The sequence below is a fragment of the Mytilus edulis genome, chromosome 3, assembly GCF_963676685.1.
Source record: "Mytilus edulis chromosome 3, xbMytEdul2.2, whole genome shotgun sequence".
NCBI lineage: Eukaryota > Metazoa > Mollusca > Bivalvia > Mytilida > Mytilidae > Mytilus > Mytilus edulis.
In genome coordinates, this window is record NC_092346.1 from 60,111,339 (window position 1) to 60,130,044 (window position 18,706).

The 18,706-nt window shown below is 34.0% G+C and overlaps 2 protein-coding genes and 1 long non-coding RNA gene across 3 annotated transcripts; 1 reads left to right on the top strand and 2 right to left on the bottom strand.

Annotated features, from left to right (window-relative positions):
• Positions 1–624: 624 nt before the first annotated feature.
• Positions 625–6,089, bottom strand: LOC139515346 (neuronal acetylcholine receptor subunit alpha-10-like). The gene is made up of 4 exons (XM_071304911.1): positions 6,002–6,089; positions 4,996–5,172; positions 4,403–4,561; positions 625–2,031 (listed from the first exon to the last, which is right to left on the bottom strand). Exons 1-4 carry the CDS (start codon positions 6,087–6,089, stop codon positions 731–733), a joined length of 1,725 nt encoding a protein of 574 aa, XP_071161012.1. The 3' UTR covers positions 625–730.
• Positions 6,090–8,366: 2,277 nt separating this feature from the next.
• Positions 8,367–10,626, bottom strand: LOC139516963 (uncharacterized). The gene is made up of 2 exons (XR_011663064.1): positions 10,360–10,626; positions 8,367–9,125 (listed from the first exon to the last, which is right to left on the bottom strand). It is a non-coding gene; the product is annotated as an uncharacterized lncRNA (long non-coding RNA).
• Positions 10,627–16,432: 5,806 nt separating this feature from the next.
• LOC139515347 (uncharacterized) lies at positions 16,433–18,706 on the top strand. Its single transcript, XM_071304912.1, has 2 exons — positions 16,433–16,681; positions 16,817–18,706. The coding sequence occupies exons 1-2, from the start codon at positions 16,433–16,435 to the stop codon at positions 18,704–18,706; spliced, it is 2,139 nt and encodes a 712-aa protein (XP_071161013.1).

Consider the following 18,706-nt stretch of genomic DNA (forward strand, 5'->3'; position numbering starts at 1 on the left):
AACATGAAAATAAAGAGATGTGGTTTCCAATGATACAACTATTCACCAAATGCAAATGAAGTCGATGAAAGAAAAACAGGCAATTATAAGGCGTTCAACAATGCGAAACAATCATTCAAAATACTAGACCCCGACATGAAAATATGGAACAATTAAATTTAGAAAAATTAACGGCCTGATTTAGAACAAAACAGTTTACGAGAAACAAATATGACAGACATAAACAAACGACAACAGCTTAAATACAGACTCCTGACGTGGCTAACATGCACATAAAGCAATTGGTTGAACATGTTTGTAAGCGCTCTCAAGCCCAACCCTAACATGGGACACTGTTGCAACAACACAATATAAGAACTTTAAAAATATTAACTGATTATCAAAAACTTGTATGATATAGGAGCGTCACATCGTATGTAACAACTACTATCTAAAGAATAATTTTCATTCATAAATATTACTTTGGTTTCTTCATATATTTCCATCAAATCAGGGAATAAACAAATATAGAAACTGTAATTATTTTATTACATTTTTTATTTAAAATGTGTGTCATATAATTTAAGAATTTAAAACAAAGAAGTCACACATCTAGTTATTTATATAACTCATATAAAATTGAGAATGGAAATATGTGTGTCATATAAATCTCACATTGGATAGAACAGAAGAATAGAATTAACATATTGAATCAATTAGCATATAAAATACATTCTTAATCTTTTCTCGATTATTTTGATACAAGGATGGCTATGATTGTGGTAGTTACAATCAGATTCAGTGCAAAGGAAAACCAAAACAGAACAAAATCTAAGAGAGAAGTAACATCAATCCAGTTTATGTCCTCTTCCGACATCCGTTCCTTGTCAAAAGATTCGACTACATTTCTGTTTCCATTGCAATTCCCCGATTTACACACATCAACGCCTTTAAACTTGCAATGCCATTTAACCATTTGTCTGATGATATTTGGGACAGGGCTTTTCTTGTGATGAAGTCTCAATTCAACGGCAGTTGCACATACTACAAATATACCCATTCCTAGCTGAAAAATCAGATAGTATCCTAACATCGAACCAGATGTTTTCGGTAGCTCCGAACTCACAATTGTCAGGAAAACAGTAAACGCTAAAAATACGGTTATGGAATATCCCATCTTTTCACCACTGTCTGCCGGAAGTACAAATGTGAAAAAGTTCAGAATACCAAGGAGAATAACAGGAACGATAATATTTGTGACATAGAATCCAGCGTTTCGTTGGAGATTTAATGTAAATGTAACTTTTGGTACCGAATCTGAAGACAATTGAGATGCTGAAGTCGATATAATTGTCCACTCGGCATTGTCATCAGCATAATCCTGTAAAACAACACCTTTGCCTCCTAATTTTACGTCAATCGAGCGATCTTTAGTTGACCATGCCACAAATATTAGATCACATGCTTGTCTGTCAAAAGGAAAATATGTAATGTCTATTTCACATTTACTTTCAAATACTTCAAATGGATACCAAGACACATTTCCGTTACTCTGAACGTCAACATATATCACTGAGCTTCCAAGTTCTGTCAGTTTGGTGAATCCGTTTTTCAAAGTAAGGTCTGGTTTCCACACATCATCCTGAGGTACTTTAATGTAATTTGCATTACCGTAGGACACTGGTGTCCATGTCAAGTATTGGTCCAACCAGTGTACAGACAAATAAGCCGTCGTTGCAAGCTTTTGGGACAGTTCATCTATTCCGTTTATTCCAATAACGTGCAAGTCTATGGTTACCAACGTAGAAGAATTCTGGTCGATACTCGGACGCACCACCTTCATATAGTTCTGGGTTTCAAATAAAGTTTTATATAAACTTGCAATGTCACTACCAAGTGTTGTTGCTGCATTAATGCGCGGAAAGTAAATGCATATTACAAAAATAAAGTAGAACATTTTCAGCAAACTCAAACTGATCTTTTTGTTCAATGCGTATGCTAACGATTCTCTATAAGAGTAAGTAAAGAGTACCAAGAAAGTTTGTTTTAAACCTACAAAATATAATCAATGACCAAACCACTTAAATAAAGCAATTTGATTCGTTCTCCAATATTACATTTTAGATCATTAATCAATATTATATATCATAATATAGTTTATACAATCATACTTTTCTAGTATAAGTGACTTAAAAAAACGACTAACCAAAGACAAATTACGACAACCCGAATGTTAAATCTATATGACTGTATAAGCACACATGTTCTCTAAATGAAAAAGCTATTGTCTATAGTAGTTCCGATCCCTTTTTCACCTCACACTATCTAAGACGACAAAACAACAAACATCATAATATAGCATAGTGGTATATATATTTATTATCTAGACTACTAAAAAACAAGCTATACTACTTCCATTATATAATTGCTAAAAACTACATGACAGCATATAAAAAATGTATCAATATAATCAATAAATGTATCTATGTTTTGGCTTTCTCGGGGGCTATTCACTTTATAAAAAATCTACCCAATCTAAACAATAATTTGAAACATTATTCTAAAAATAATCTATTAACTATAGGATGCGGTGGATACCTGCAACATTGTTTCGGCTGCAGTGGATACCAGCAGCGGGTTTTTCGGCTGCGGTGGATACCAGCAGCGAGGTTTCGGCTGCGGTGGATACCAGCAGCGGGGTATCGGCTGCGGTGGATACCAGCAGCACGATATGCAAAATAATCCCATGCTTACGTATAAAATAATAATTGGAACTGATAATTAAGAATATTTACTATACTGATGTATAATTGACTTGGGGGTAAAAAATAATTTCCCCGAAATTAACATGGCCAAATTAAGCGAATTTAATACCATTAAATGAGTGAAAGCCCCCAAGATGATACATCATTTATTACGATTTAATATTCTTTTCATTTATTTATTATTTTGTTTTTTTATGAACAGTCGTTTGTGCGAAGGTGTTCTCACAAGTTAAAATAATCAGTTGCAGCATATATGAAGCCCAAAATTGAACATTGAATCAATCTAACTTAAATTTACTAAAATATGGAATTATAACTGTCTCCATGTTTTTTTTACTAATAAAATGTCACATAATGTTACAAAAAAAAAAAAAATTACATGTGTGTAAAACTACAAAAAAGAACCAAAATAATCTGTGTTTTACATTTCAAGCTTTAAACTATAACAAATGAATTAGTTATGAAAACACATATCGACAGATAAATTCTCCACACCTAAGAAAACCGAAAAAATGCCATTTTAAAAGCACACTGAAACATGAGGTCTAGCACTGGTGAAAATATTCCTTTCGATAAAAAAGCACAAAGCTTATTCAAAATTGATAATGTAATTGGCAATCTTTCTTGGACAACATTGTTCTGAGATTTTTTAATACCCCGAAGAATAACTGGTAATCTGATAGCATTCGCCTAAGGATCATATCCTAAAAATCTTATATAATAATGACGTACTCCGGCAAGATAGAGTTTAATAGTCTGGTGTTTAAGATTAAGTGTTTTTTGACAATAAGTTACGAAATAGACTAGAAGATCTTCTTTTACATAAGGGAGAGTAACTTCGGAGCACGGTTGACCATTCATTGCCAAAAAAGTTCTGAAACATTTAAACGCGGATTTATAGGTCAATCTAGTGCTTTCGCTCAAAGACGCATTCCATAATTCGTCTAACTTTAAATTCAAACCATCATCAGCTCTGAGGGATGCAGACAAGAAGTTGGTATCGCGTTTGCATGTGGTGCCAAGGCTCTGAACTTCATCATCTGGTAACGAGAAAGAGAATCAGCTATACAGTTTTTTTATACCAGGAATGTGTTTGGCATGCACTACAAAATTATTAATTGCTGAATGATAAGTGAGCTTTCTCATTAACTTCATCAAGCTTGAAATCTTAGATCTACCCTTTTTTATAATATCAACAGTAGCTTAATTGTCACAATTGAATGATATACGTTTTCTTTTCCATCTATCTCCCCACAGTACGCATGCCATTACAATTGGATACAATTCAAAAAACGCCATAGATGTTTGCTCACAAGACAATAGTTCATAAGGAAAGTCACCTTGAAACCATTCATTTTGATAAAAACCTCCAAATGAGGAAGGTGTAGCATCAGTAAACAAGTGAATGTCCGCAGCATTCGTTATATTATCATTTAAAAAGAAGGAAACACCATTCCAATCTTTTTAAAATTTTGACCACATAACAAGATCTGGTTTACAGCTTTTTAAGTGTACATAGTGATGCAACATTTTGACAGTAGTAGATAGTTTACTTAAGTGTGAAACAAATGATCTACCTGGCACTATAACTCTGCACGCAAAATTTAAATGCCCTAGTAAACTTAATAACTCTCTTTTCGTGCAAGAATTGCGCTTACTAAAATATTCTATAATTTCTTGAATTCGTAAAACCTTTTCTAAATGGGGATAAGCCTCCATATTAATAGTATCTAAAAATATCCCTAAATATTCTAACTTATGACATGGTCCTTCAGTTTTCTTAAATGAAAGTGGCACACCTAATGACTTAAAAATACCTAAAAAAGTATTCATTGTCTTGTTCTGGTACAATAACTAGAAAATCATCTAACAAGTGTAAAATGTGCTCTATATTGTAATTGTTCTGAGCAATCCAACAAATTGCTTGTGAAAGAGTGTCAAAGATTTTTGGGCTAGACCTGCACCCAAACACCAATTTATTAAAAAAAGTAATATCTGTCATCCCATTTGATTCCATGAAACGGCCATAACATTGGTGATAGGGGCATAACCTTAATGGCGTCGGCTACATCGGTTTTTAAAAGCCAAGATTTAAAACCTAGGCTTTTGATAGTTCTGATAGCATCATCAATTGAAACATATTGCAAAGAAAATTCATCTTTATCGATAAGTTCATTTAAACTAGGATTTTTTGGATCCTCATGAGGCGCTGACAAGTCTACGATCAAACGCTTCTTTTTATTGTATTTACCTTCTGCCACACCGATAGGGTTAATGCGGTAATGTTTAAATGGAATAAAATCAAATGGTCCTTCTATAAAAACTTTTTCTACCTCCATCTCTATTAATTTTAAAACGTGTGCTGGTTGAGATAACGCTGATCTTAAGTTTTTGCACTCAATAGACTTGGATGGTAATGTTGTAATACCTGTGGAAAAACCTTGACTTAACCCAGAAACTAGGTAATTCTTAAATTCCTTATTTGGATGATTTTCTAATTCATGAACTAAATTACTAATCACAATGGGTGTTGTTACTCCTAAACTTAGGGAAACTTGATCGTTTACATTCTTCTTTGCATATTGGACCCGATTTTTTGTTGGGTCCTAGTGCCTCATTTTTTGAACTCGTACAGACTGTTTTAGGGTGCTCTCCATAACAACTTAGACAAATATGTAAATTTCTACAATGAGGTCTAAAACAACCTATTTTCCCGTTGAAATTATTACAGATTTCCTTTCCTCCATGGTAAGAACGCTCCCTGCCGTGTATGTCTTGATCTGACCTGTTTGACCCTGTCGTATTCCTATTGTTGCTGTTTGACTGATTAAAATAACTACTTGAGTGAAAAGTGCTACTGCAAATGCTACATGTGTTAGGTTTAATGTTCGCAAAAATATTGCAAAATAAAGTGTTATTTCTGATAGACCAGTCAACAGGAATATTGTTATGCCTTAAATGAGCTGCCGCATTAGCAGAAAACCGTTTATGGTACTCGTAAAATCCCTTCCCCGGATACCTTGTGGCCATATCAACCAAATCACGTTCATAAAGATCCAGCTCACTCCTACGGTGAGGAAATGTTGTACACATTATGTTCTTATAAATCCCAAAAGCCTGAATAAATTCGCCCAGAGACAATGATCTTGAACTCCTAGGGTCAGATTTATTGTTTTTGTCTTCACTCAAGCTTAACTCGTGTGTTCCTGAACCAGAATAGTAGGGTATAAATAAAGATGTTAGATTAATGTCCATACCTGATATAATATTCTTTCGTAACTGGGGTGATATTGTTTCCACAAACGGTAGAGTTTCTGCAGAATAGCCGTGTGCTGTTCTCACCATGTTGCCTGAATTTCCTATATTTAAAAGCTGTTCCTCGCTTCCTGCGGCTGCGTTCGGTGCAGTTCGTGTATTTTGCAATGCATTGTATGCGGACTGTAGATTGAAATTTGACCAAGATTGACTTGAATTTGTAGAGTTATGATTGATAATATTGGATACATTATCCACCGGAGCGGAGACATATGCATTTGGTGTTTCTGCGATTCTACTAGTACTGGTATTTTCAGTTCTGGCTTGAAGGAATAAATTCACCTTCCCTGTTAAGCCTGATACATTATGTTGTAGGGAAAACGGTACTATTTATTCTGCCATAGACGACAATATTAACATTTTCTAAATTTACCACTTTTAAAGATAAAAACATCCAATCACAGCGCTCCTTATTTGACTTCCTTCACCTGCCTTGGGTACACAAAAGGCCAACCTAATGCTGGGAAAATTTAATACTACCGTTTTCCCTGCAGGGATTGTACAGTCGATGATAATTTTGAAACAATTCCAATCAAAACACGATTGTCGTTACTGGGTGTGTTTTCATTATTGTTTATGTTTGGTGCATCATGGGATCGCAGATCCCCATCTACATGTGCGTTTTGTAGTGGCAATGCATGATGGTATACCGCACTACCATTTATGGGTTCTTCCCCACGGGCGTTTTCGCCTCGTGCTTCCTCCCCACGTGCGTTTGTTGTGTTTGATGTGATACTATCGGAATTTTCGTATCGTTTCAAAAGACGTACCAATGTCAAACGTTTTGCATTTAATGGAAAAGCGATATTCTTTCTTTCTAACTCTGCTTTTATTCTAGCAATTGTCCAATTTTCAAGTAATGTAGGATTATATATAACTGCATTATTGTTTTTCTTTTTCCTAATCGGACCCATTGCGTCCGTGCATGGGTATAAATGTAATTTCAAATGCAATATAAGTGAATAAATAAATAAACAGACCTCAGTTCTATGAATAATAAAACTCCAAATCAAAATATAAAATAGCACATATCGTATGAATGAAGACTTCTCGTCGTACAAACACGTGAATTGTTCAAAGTTTATTCCATGCTCCTTTTCCTGATATATTTTTCATCATACGGGATAACTTATTTGAGTTCAAATAAAGTCTGAATAAGCCAACACTTATAGTTTATGCACAGCAGTTTAAATACTGAAACAACTACTTTGTAATGAACTTTTTGAAAACAAAATAAAAAACTGCTACGATGAACTGGCAGCTTAAAACGAGCTTATTAATACTTTACTTATATCTCCTATCTGATTGGCTAACCAATCTTCTAAAAATATATCAGTTCTCTTAGTAATTTCTAAAAATATCTCTCTCTGTTATCTCAATTTGTATTCTATAAATATCCCACCTGACGTAGGCAGGAATTATTTATCGTATAAACTAAAATTTAAATCTTAAATTACCATATCAAATAGTTCATGTACTCTGATGATATGCTTCTCGGGACAATTTTTCTCAATATGAGAGTTATAACCCTACGTTACAGCTTTTACATTAATGCTAGCAAGACAAATCTTTGTTTGGCTTGCTTGTTTTGTGTGTATCAATGTTTGCTCAAGCATGGCAATTAAGATAGACGGGGTTTCAGCTTGTATACATCATACTTAAATTTTATTGGACGTTACGTTGGAGGTTTAGGACACTTAATTTTAAAACATCACATGACAAATATTCTCATGACTTTATGGAAGAGAACAAATATATAGATGATAGAAAAATATGTCATTCATAGTTAATTCCCACAAAACACAAAAACGTTAACATTGTAGGAACGTAAAAGTGTGGACTTCCAGTTACGTTGTAAGAACGTTATGATATAACGTTATGGAAAACCAACCTGGAACCTAAATAAAACCTTGTGTAACCAAATTAGAACCTTGATAGAACCTTGTATAACCAATCTGGAACCTAAATAGAACCTTGTGTAACCAATCAGAAACCTTTATAGAACCTTGTGTAACCAATCTGGAACCTAAATATAATCATTTGTTACCAATCTGGAACCCAAATTTAACCTAGTCCCAGACAACATTTGTATGTTGGCACAACAATGGCCCATCGTATTACATTCATTGGCTCAACGTTGTTTTTCTCTCCATCTTCCTGAACATGCATGAACATTTTGCCACTGGACGTTTTAGCAAACAACAATCAATTAATCTTTCTCTCCAGGAATTGTACCCATATTTGAATGAATTAAATCAACACATCCATTTTACCTATTTTTCTTAAATAATGAATAAAAAGATATGATACCAATACATAATTTATTTTAGCTAGACAAGGAGCAAATACTTAAAAGTTTAATTTTATGCATCTACACGTTGCAACATCAGATCTAGAATGAAAATGAAAATTATAAAGTATAGTCATGATGTTTCATTTCTGTAAATGTAATTCATTTCATCAGGTTCATATGTAGTTATTTCATAGTTTTGTAACTCACTTCTGACATCAGGTTCATATGTAGTTATTTCATAGTTTTGTAATTCACTTCTGACATCAGGTTCATACAGTTATTTCCTATTTCTATAATTTCACTTCATCATGTTCATACAATTACTTCCGAGTTCTGTAATTCACTTCATCAGATTCATCCAATTATTTCCTTGTTCTGTAATATCACTTCATCAGGTTCATACAGTTATTTCATAGTTATATAATTCACTTCATCAGGTTCATACAGTTATTTCCTAGTTCTGTAATTTCACTTCATTAGGTTCATACAGTTATTTCCTAGTTCTGTAATTTCACTTCATTCGGTTCATACAATTATTTCCAAGTTTTGTAATTCACTTCATCATGTTCATACACTTACTTCCTAGTTCTGTAATTTCACTTCATTAGGTTTATACAGTTATTTCCTAGTTTTGTAATCTAACATGGGTTGTATTCACAAGAGTGTTCCTTTTGTTTTCTGCTACACTTTCATTTGGAACTTTTTTCTGAATATGTCTTTTGTTTAATTCTTATCCAGTGTAGCAAATCTTCATAAAAATTATTTTACTGCCCCTGTAATAAAGAAATGAACAAATTAGTACTCAATGTATACTACTTATGAATATAATAAATCCTAAAAGACTCTTGTTTAAACTATACTATACAATGCGATGCCATAGGGATAATGCACTCATACCACATCTTCCAACATCTATTTAAATTGTTAGACTTCACTGTGCTAGCTAAGTTTAGCCGGAAAATTGAGGGTAGATATGGATACAGGAAAGAGAACCATGTAAAAAAATGTTCTTACTAAATGAATAATTCTAGTAAAAAATCTAAATCAAATCTAAATACAATAGCATTATCGGTATTATAATATTTAACATTTTGATTATGCATATATCATGTATATATTTTCAAATTTCGAATCCGATGTGGCATTAAGGATTGCTATTATGTTACTAACTTAAAGTAATTTATTGTGCATTTTGTCCAATTCTTTTAAATTTGTATGACCTAAAAATAATTAAACAACATTCTGAAACAGTATGTAACAAGGAAAACTCGAAAATACACTTTTCCATTGATAAGGGTTACAAATGCAATCTTCACATTTAACAATATTAGAAATTATTATAAATTAAGGAATGTATCTCCCTCATGCAAAGCTCTGATTCCTTTCACGGATTTGGCTATACTTTTTGGACCTTTTGGATTCTAGCTCTTCATCTTTTATATAAGCTTTGGATTTCAAATATTTTGGCCACGAGCATCACTGAAGAGACATGTATTGTCGAAATGCGCACCTGGTGCAAGAAAATTGGTACCGTTAATTTTATTACTACCACTGGGTCGATGCCTCTGCTGGTGGACTATTAGTCCCCGAGGGTATCACCAGCCCAGTAGCCAGTACTTCGGTACTGGCATGAACATACTGATTTTTTTGTGTTATTAAAATTTGCTGTTACAAAATATTAGAAATTATTATAAATTAAGGAATGTATCTCCCTCATGCAAAGCTCTGATTCCTTTCACGGATTTGGCTATACTTTTTGGACCTTTTGGATTATAGCTCTTCATCTTTTATATAAGCTTTGTATTTCAAATATTTTGGCCACGAGCATCACTGAAGAGACATGTATTGTCGAAATGCGCATCTGGTGCAAGAAAATTGGTACCGTTAATTTTATTAACAAAGATTTCAGAAATAAAATAAGTTTTATTTGTGGTTAAAAAACATGTATTATTTGTCATTCATAATCATATACGTATATCAGAATGTTTAAAGTAACAATCAACTTACATGTTTCTTTCTCTTTAGATGATGCGATTTTCTCTTTTGTTTTCTTTGTTATCACTGCTTTCTTACAAATACACGACAGGAAAGAGTCTCAAAAGTGACTATTCCATTACACTTAGATTTCCTATAACCTTAATTACCATAGCAACTATCTTTGAAATTTGTCTAACATCTGGTCAACATCATTCTATAGGTCAACCTTATCAGAATATGCTTGATTAACATAATGGCTGTATCAAATATCATTATGTATTATACATGTTATAATTGCTAATTATGTTTCACAAATTAAAGTTGAATGAAAAAAGTTATAACAAATAATGAGAATAATGAATTTTAACTTTTAATCGAGCAATCTATATGTTTAAGGAATAAAAAGTTATTTTGTTCTTAATGCAGTGTCGGTTTTTTAGTTTTAAAAACTATCAGCATACACTTTCTGAAACAAAATAAAGGTTTGATTAACATGCAAGACGGCAAACATCTTACTTGCATTTTTTGCTATTAATTTGCTATTTTTTTTTTTTTTTTTTGGAAAGATTATTTTTTCAAAAAAATGAGGAACATTATTCGAACGTTTGAAGAATGTTAGTAAAGTAACGTAAAAAAGTAACTAATATTAAACGTTTCTAACAACGTATTATTTGTAACATAACCAAACTGAAACTTCCACACAACGTTAAAACAAAACGTTCCTAGAACGTTGAATTGTAACGTTTCATTTTAACGTTCTCACAACGTTCGTGTAACGTTAAGTGTTTAATGATTCTTTGTTGGTTGAGCTTACTTGACTGAGATTCTATTATATCTACAAATTGAATGTCCGTTTTTTTAAATATTATAAGTTTTGTGTTAATTTTTAAGTAAGGGCAATAACTATATCAAATTCGAATATTAATGAATGGTTTCAAACTTACAAAGAATTTTGGTCAAGTTATAGTGAACACTGAACAAAATAGTAGTTTAAGAAGGATGTACGTAATACTAGACGAGAATATATCTATCTGTTAACGAAATAGCGCTTTATTTATGACCATTTGGCTTTTTGTGCAAATAAAAAAAAATCATAGTACGTTTACATGGATTAGTTGGCGCTGTTTAAATTCGTTCAATTTTGTAAATCAGAACAACAAGAATGGAACAATAAAAGTTTATCATTTATTCCATCAGGTCTTTACGTCGAAATAAAATATGATTTTATTTCATCCGATAAATTCCTCTCAATCAGCGCTTCAAATATTTTATCAGCTGACATTTAACGGATCGGATTATAGATGCATATGCTTAAAAAATAAAAACAACACGTATAATAATTTCTTGCGTCCGAAGCGCTTATCTGGATTTATCTTCATCAGGAACGCTCAAAGCCAAACATTTGAAATCCGAAGATAGATAAGTACCGAAAATCGTTGAAGAGCTATATGTCGAAAATATATTAAAATAAATAGCCAAATTCATCTAAAGCCAACTTTGCCAGAGGGAGTTGAAATCTTAGTTTCATAATAATTTCAAAATTTATTAACGAACAATTTTAGTAAAGTGTGTTAAACCATGTCAGTACTGAAGCACTGACTACTGAGCGGATGATACACTCGGGGATCCTCGTACAGTTTTTGTACTATTATCAGTCTATGTAATTCAACTATGGATTTTTTCAAAGGATACATGCCTGCATAGTTTATTGTACAAACATATTAATTCTAGTTATAACGGGGATAATATAACATGAATACACATAAAGTAAGAAGACATGTAAAATTATAAGAAAACAAATAATCAAACACTTGTGCTTTCATTGTGTATTAGTTCATTGACTGGTACATGTCAGAAAGAGGGCGGTACTAGTTTTTTTCTTCTTGTTAATAGTACGCATTTTAAAATATAGACGGCTTATAGTGGAGCGTCGAATGTTAAACAAGTCGGTTTGTAAACAGCTGTAAACTTATCTTGTCTTTTTTATACAGTTCGTTCGTATGGTGTACTGTTATACCACTGTTCCAGGTTAAGGGAAGGGTTTGGATCCCGCTAACATGTTTAACCCCACCACATTAGTTGTGTATGCGTCTGTCCCAAGTCAGAAGCCTGTAATTCAGTGGTTGTCGTTTTTGTTTGTGTTACATATTTGTTTTTCGTTAATTTTTATGTATAAATAAGGCCTTTATTTTCTCGTTTGAATTGTTTGACATTGTCATTTCGGGACCTTTTATAGCTGACTATGCGGTATGGGCTTTGTTCATTGTTGAAGGCCGTACGGTGACCTAAGTTGTTAATTTCTATGTCATGTTGGTCTCTTGTGGAGAGGTCTCAGTGGCAATCATACCACATTTTCTTTTTTATATTTATTTAAATTACGAGTTTAAATAACCAATATACCTCATGGAATTTTAAAGGCTTTAATTGTCTATAAATTATTCAGCTTCAGAAAATGTTTATTCTTAATATCAAATGTGGTACAAATGATATTAAAAACAGTCTGAACTGACCTTACCCATCTTGGAACAAATACCCCACTGTAGTTGTTGTTGACAATTCTCATAACTAACCCCTTCTAAAATTATTTGTGAACTAAATTGGTAAATACGATTACTCTTGAACTTCAAACACTTTAAGGGCATTTTAAGTAGTCCTATGTGTAGATCAATAGGCACCTGAAAATGGTTAAAATTGCACTGCAAATTTATCGTTTTAACAAAGCATTATTTACAGTTGCAGTATATGTGTATTCTAAAGATGTAACAGTAAAGCCGCAGTATAATACTTCAATTGACCCGATTTACTTTTTGAAGTAAATTCGTAGGAAGATAAATATTTGGCTAAATATCTGCTTTTAATTTGTATTTAAAGTCCGGATATTTGCCACACATTAAACGACACTGTTGTGCTTTGCAGTTATAGGCCCACATTAAGCAATTTAGCAAATTCAAAGGTCATTACTAGTCATTTTCAAGCTCATTTCTTGTTCATTTTACAATTTCCAAAGCCTTTTGGTTATTTTTTATACTGTTTTTGTAATGTTGTGTATTAGTTTCTGTTGAATCAACTAGCTTTTTATTTAAGATACATATTTTCTAAAAGTACAGAATTTAAGCGTTTCATTGAGCTATTAAAGTGCCATGAGGTATTCAGGTAATTGAAATTTCTAAAATTGTCATCTCCTCCGCTCCGCATTTAATACATTTGATTGTTTGAGACAATCCTATGTAATATTGAACAAAACATCATATTCCCATCTGAACATCGTGTAAATTTTGCATGACTAACCGCTCATTTTGAATTGTTGCAACTGTTATAAATATTGAAATCATGGTAAATATCATTGTATTGACTTGTTACGGGTGTATAATCAATATAAAAAGGAAAAAATGATGAATGCATTCATTATTTAAGAAATAATTGATGCCAGCTATACTTTATTGTAGTTTTAACATGGGTAGGCATTATATATTCGTGATTATTTTTGCCAGAGCGATAGCGAGGGCTAAAATAACACGAATATAATGCCTACCCATGTTAAAACTAAAATAAAGTATAGCTGGCATCAATTATTTCGATTCTGATTAGGACAATTACGGTTATTTCTATGTTCGCTGTGTACAAGGGTACAATATTTGTGTAGGCTCTTCCATGAATCTCCCTGTCGATTTTTATCCAACTAGTTTAAACCAGTTTAATTTCGCAAAGTTGTGTATTTCTAAAATTTAAAATTGAAACAGAAATTAACAAATTTATTAACTTAAACAATATTTGTGTCACAAAATAACAGAAAAGTTATAATTCAGCGTCTTCTTCTTTGAGGTCAATTTCTGACACGCACATTTTCAAGTCAGTTGTCAATGGCGGTGGACGCACAAGGAGAATCGGGTAAGTCGATCTTTATTTACTAAATTAATTTTGTAAATGTTCCGCCGGTTATTGTAGCATTGGTTAATATGTTCATATCTGATAGAGGATTCCTTGATAAAGTTGTGCTGACATTCGAGACTTGGCAGGAGGGGCCCTTTGACAGAGATTCATTTATACTTGCGGTAGTCCAAATAATTACGACGTCTGGCAAGCCTATTTTAATTTTTTATCTGGGACGCCTTCCTTCAACGGCGTCCCAGAAAAAAAAATAGCCTTGCCAGACGTCATAATTATTTGGACTAAACTTGCGGTAGCTACACCCTGTAAAGTTGATAAAAGGGCACGTACGCCTTTGTCATCTGACGATGCTGTATTACATGATGATTAAAATTAATACTGAGAGACAATCTTGTTGCAATTGTAAAATGGATTGGAAACCTTGGTGGTATATTGGTAATTACGCCTATATTTTTTTTATAGGAGAATGGGGTTCGATTTCCTGCTAGGGTCAATCCATTTTATCATAAATATGAAACAATTTTGTCATTTCAGTACAACAGTTATAATTAACCTATACTTTATTTTATATTTTATCGTCAGATCATATGTTTCAATGAAATTATTATATACATGCCTTTTAACAAGATAGATGAAACGTGTTTTTCAGTGGGAGGGGTTTTGAAGTTAGAACAGCCAACATGAACGTTGCGGTATCTAGGTCAAATATGTCAATTTCGAATTGTAACACATTGTTGTCATTGTAAAAGTATTAGTAACAAAATGTGTATCATATTTTAGTGTTTGAAAGTGTCCCAAGTTAATGAAATACATTAAATGCGTATACCAATTTAATAAAATTCATTTTTCTGTCTTGTCAATATACGCATGTGTAAACTAATTTTATTGGATAATAAAGTATGGTTTCTTTACAAAGCTAAAGAAGCACGTCATATTAGAATAAATAATTGATATACAAAATAATCCATGAGAGTAAAAAATACACCTGATCCTTCTGGGTATTAAAGAAAGCAGCGAATGAACACAAGGCGACATTCGTTCGACCTAGAAAATCGTGCTCTGCCTTCAGGAGTTGTGAATTTTATTTATCTAAAATATATTTCAAACCTCCTTTCAGCAAGTGAAATATTATACAGGAGTAAAGTATCCCGGCTAATCATTTAAATTGTTTTCTCGACATGGTATATGAGCCGTGTGTACAAAAACGTAGATCATAATGGTAATTGATTTTGAAATCAAAATTATTGGAGTTTCAAAATATATATAGACTCATATCCACTGTAAGTGTTGTTTATCACATTTAAATGACGGCTCCGGGGATATGATGAACCTGTGATGAACATGGATCATCTGTTTTATTTTACTAGGGTTCATCTTATTCCTTTTATCAAGCTGAAACATTGTTATACGAACTCGTTATGTTTGAAAGTTGAACATTGTCTACATTCGGTTTTGTTTTGTTTACATTGCTATGGATATTTATAATATTAAGAATCAGTAACCGACCGGTGGTGGTTAGCATACCTGGAAATATTCCGATCGGTAGTCGTAAACATAAGGGCCGTCATTCAAACGTTTTAGCATTAAGGGTTAGGTAATTATAAACACTCATATGAATAAGACATATGGTATCGTCCAAATTAAATGGTATGGTCCAAAACCTTAGTATATAAGCTGATGTGCTGTCAGAACAAGGGTCGCTTGGTGGATAATCCAGACGCCTTAAAGAAGAAAAAAGGTAATTATTTACAATTTATAAAAGAATTAATAGAATCTGAATAAGAATCTATCTGCGTACCTGAATAAGGTTGCAGGAGTATTAAAGTTGTATTTACGCACCGGGTAATAGGTGCATAGGCGACTGTGCGGAAATACGTGCACTGGTTAGGCAGTGCACAGGCTGAATAAGCCAGGTAGTGCACAGGATAGTAGCGCATAGGTAGACATTAGCAAGGTTTGGAATAGTGCACAGGTTAGCACTGGTTGTTGCTTAACATAAGGTCTGTTCATTGACAGCAACACGTCCCACAAATTGTTATTGTGTGTCAGAGGAAAAAGTTAACAAATTAAAGATAAAAATATAAGAAACGGTGCAGCTTCCAATATCCAGGGGTAAACTTTGGTACGATACCCAGAAGTCACTACCCCGAGTACGTGACATAATTTTTGGTGGCAGCGGTGGGATATTGGCAAGTGCACCTATACTTGATTAAACATGGACGATTTACAACAGCATATAAGTACGTTAGAGGAAGATGTAAAGCAAAAGATAGAAAAGTTGAGACAAACTCAAAATCCTAGGTTTTTGACACCACAACACTCTACCCCAAAAGAGCAACCTAGAAACCTGACAGATTCTGGTATTGCTCAGACGAGGCGCACGGATTTCGGCGATGTCACAGAGCGCACAGTCCAAGCACAGCTTCAACGAGCTGATGATGCACCAACATTGTTTGGACCTTACGTAAGTGAGCACGAACAGGGAGCCCGCTCTAAGCAAGGGCATTAGAAAACAACTAGCGCAACGCCCGGTACCAGTAGCGGAGGTTCAGTGGAGATTTCTCTTATCTTAAGACCTAGCCAAAGGAATGCAAAACAGGCTGTCAATAACCAGGAAAAAGTACGCACGCCTGGAAAGAATACGAGAAGAGAAATCAAACTGGCCAATTATGATGGGTCTGGCGAGTGGGTTGATTTGAAATCGCACTTTGAAGCATGTGCTATCATCAATAATTGGGACGAATATGAACAGGGGCTTTACCTTGCCGCTGCCCTTCGCGGGCACGCACAGAGTGTCTTCAGCGATTTACCAACTGATAAGAAAATGAATTATGAGACCTTAGTGAAATCATTAGAAGAGCGTTTTGCTCCGCCAAATCAGAACGAACTATACAGAGTTCAATTAAAGGAGAGACGCCAGCGCGCGAGTGAAACCTTGCCAGAACTAGGACAAACTATACGGCGATTAGTAAACAGAGCATACCCACTAGCACCCACTAAAGTAAAAGAAACATTATCAAAGGATTATTTCTTAGATGCATTGCACGATAGTGAGATGAGGATAAAAATTAAACAATCCAGACCGCAAAACTTAAACCAAGCAATCTGTTTAGCTGTCGAACTTGAGACGTTCTACAAAGCAGAGAAAAGACAAGATTTTGTAAAACCTCAGATGCGGGCTACGCATGCAGATAATATTACAGAAGAATTATCTAAGGACGATAAGTTTACAGAAATGATGGATTCGTTTACTAAGCAATTAGAATCACTTCGAATGGAGTTAAATGAATTCAAAAACAGCGGACAAAGAAACACTGCCGATCCGGAATGGAAACGGAATCAGCAATGTTACAATTGCGGTAAATATGGACATTTTAAGCGAGAATGTAGGCTACGAAAGCAAGGTGGCAACGGGAACGGTCAATACAGGAACCACGAGAATGGCTCTGCAAGGCCAGTACATTCTCGAAAAAGAAGACAGCGGAGAAAACAAATCAAGCTCAATGTACAAAACAACTCGACGAAAGAAGCAGGGGCATATATAGACGTAGCTATAGGAAATATAAAAGCCAGTTTTCTCGTTGACACAGGCGCAACTGTCACTCTTATATCAAATAAACTATTCAATAGTTTGAGAAAAGAAGAGATGCCAAACCTCAATCAAGTGGTTCAAACTATTATGTCAGCAAACGGCTCTGAACTAAACGTTACGGGAAAAGGTGAATTTCACATCTGGATTGATCATAACGTATATTTAGCAGAGGCAGTAGTAGCGGATCTTGCTTTAGATTGCATAATTGGTTTAGATTTTCTCAAGAAAAATAGATGTCTGATTAATTTACAAGAAGAACATATGGTTTGCAATAACCAGGTGATACCACTGAACTTCACTGGACAGCTTGGTTGCTATAGAGTGTCTGTAGTTGAAGATACATGCATACAGCCAGGCACAGAAGCTTTGGTCCGGGGTCACATTAACGAATATCCGTCAACAAAGCATGAAGTTGGCTTAGGAATCATTGAACCCTGTGACAAATTTGTAGCAAAGGACAGTGCCTTAATGGCAAGAACTTTAGTTAAAGCCTCAGAAACCGTACCACTGCGCTTTATGAATGTATCGAATGTAGTGAAGATAATAAGAGCTGGGACAATTGTAGGAAATATAAGCCCTATTCAGGACGTGATAAGCGACGACAAAAATATTACTGATATACATAAGGATCAGAACCTAAGAATTGAATTGCAAAAATTACTGAGTAATTGCAGCGAAAATCTTAGCCAGGAGCAAAAACGTGGAGTTGAAAATCTTCTCAATGAATACAAAGATCTTTTTGCAGCATCCGACAGGGACTTAGGTAGAACTAATTTGGTGCGCCACACCATAAATACAGGAAATAATACACCAGTAAAACAACCGCCTCGCCGCACCCCATTCATATACGAGAGGAAGTCGATAGACATATCGATGACATGCTTGAACGCGGAGTAA

Excerpts from the sequence above, each read along its gene's own strand:
- LOC139515346 (XM_071304911.1), bottom strand. The coding sequence starts at position 6,089 with ATGGTGAGAACAGCACACGGCTATTCTGCAGAAACTCTACCGTTTGTG. Across the intron at positions 5,173-6,001 it reads ACGAAAGAATATTATATCAG|GTATTACAACATTACCATCC; the intron begins GTATGGACATTA and ends GTTTTTCCACAG. Across the intron at positions 4,562-4,995 it reads CCCTATCGGTGTGGCAGAAG|GTATTTTTAAGTCATTAGGT; the intron begins GTAAATACAATA and ends ATACTTTTTTAG.
- LOC139515347 (XM_071304912.1), top strand. The coding sequence starts at position 16,433 with ATGGACGATTTACAACAGCATATAAGTACGTTAGAGGAAGATGTAAAG. Across the intron at positions 16,682-16,816 it reads CAACATTGTTTGGACCTTAC|GCTGTCAATAACCAGGAAAA; the intron begins GTAAGTGAGCAC and ends AATGCAAAACAG.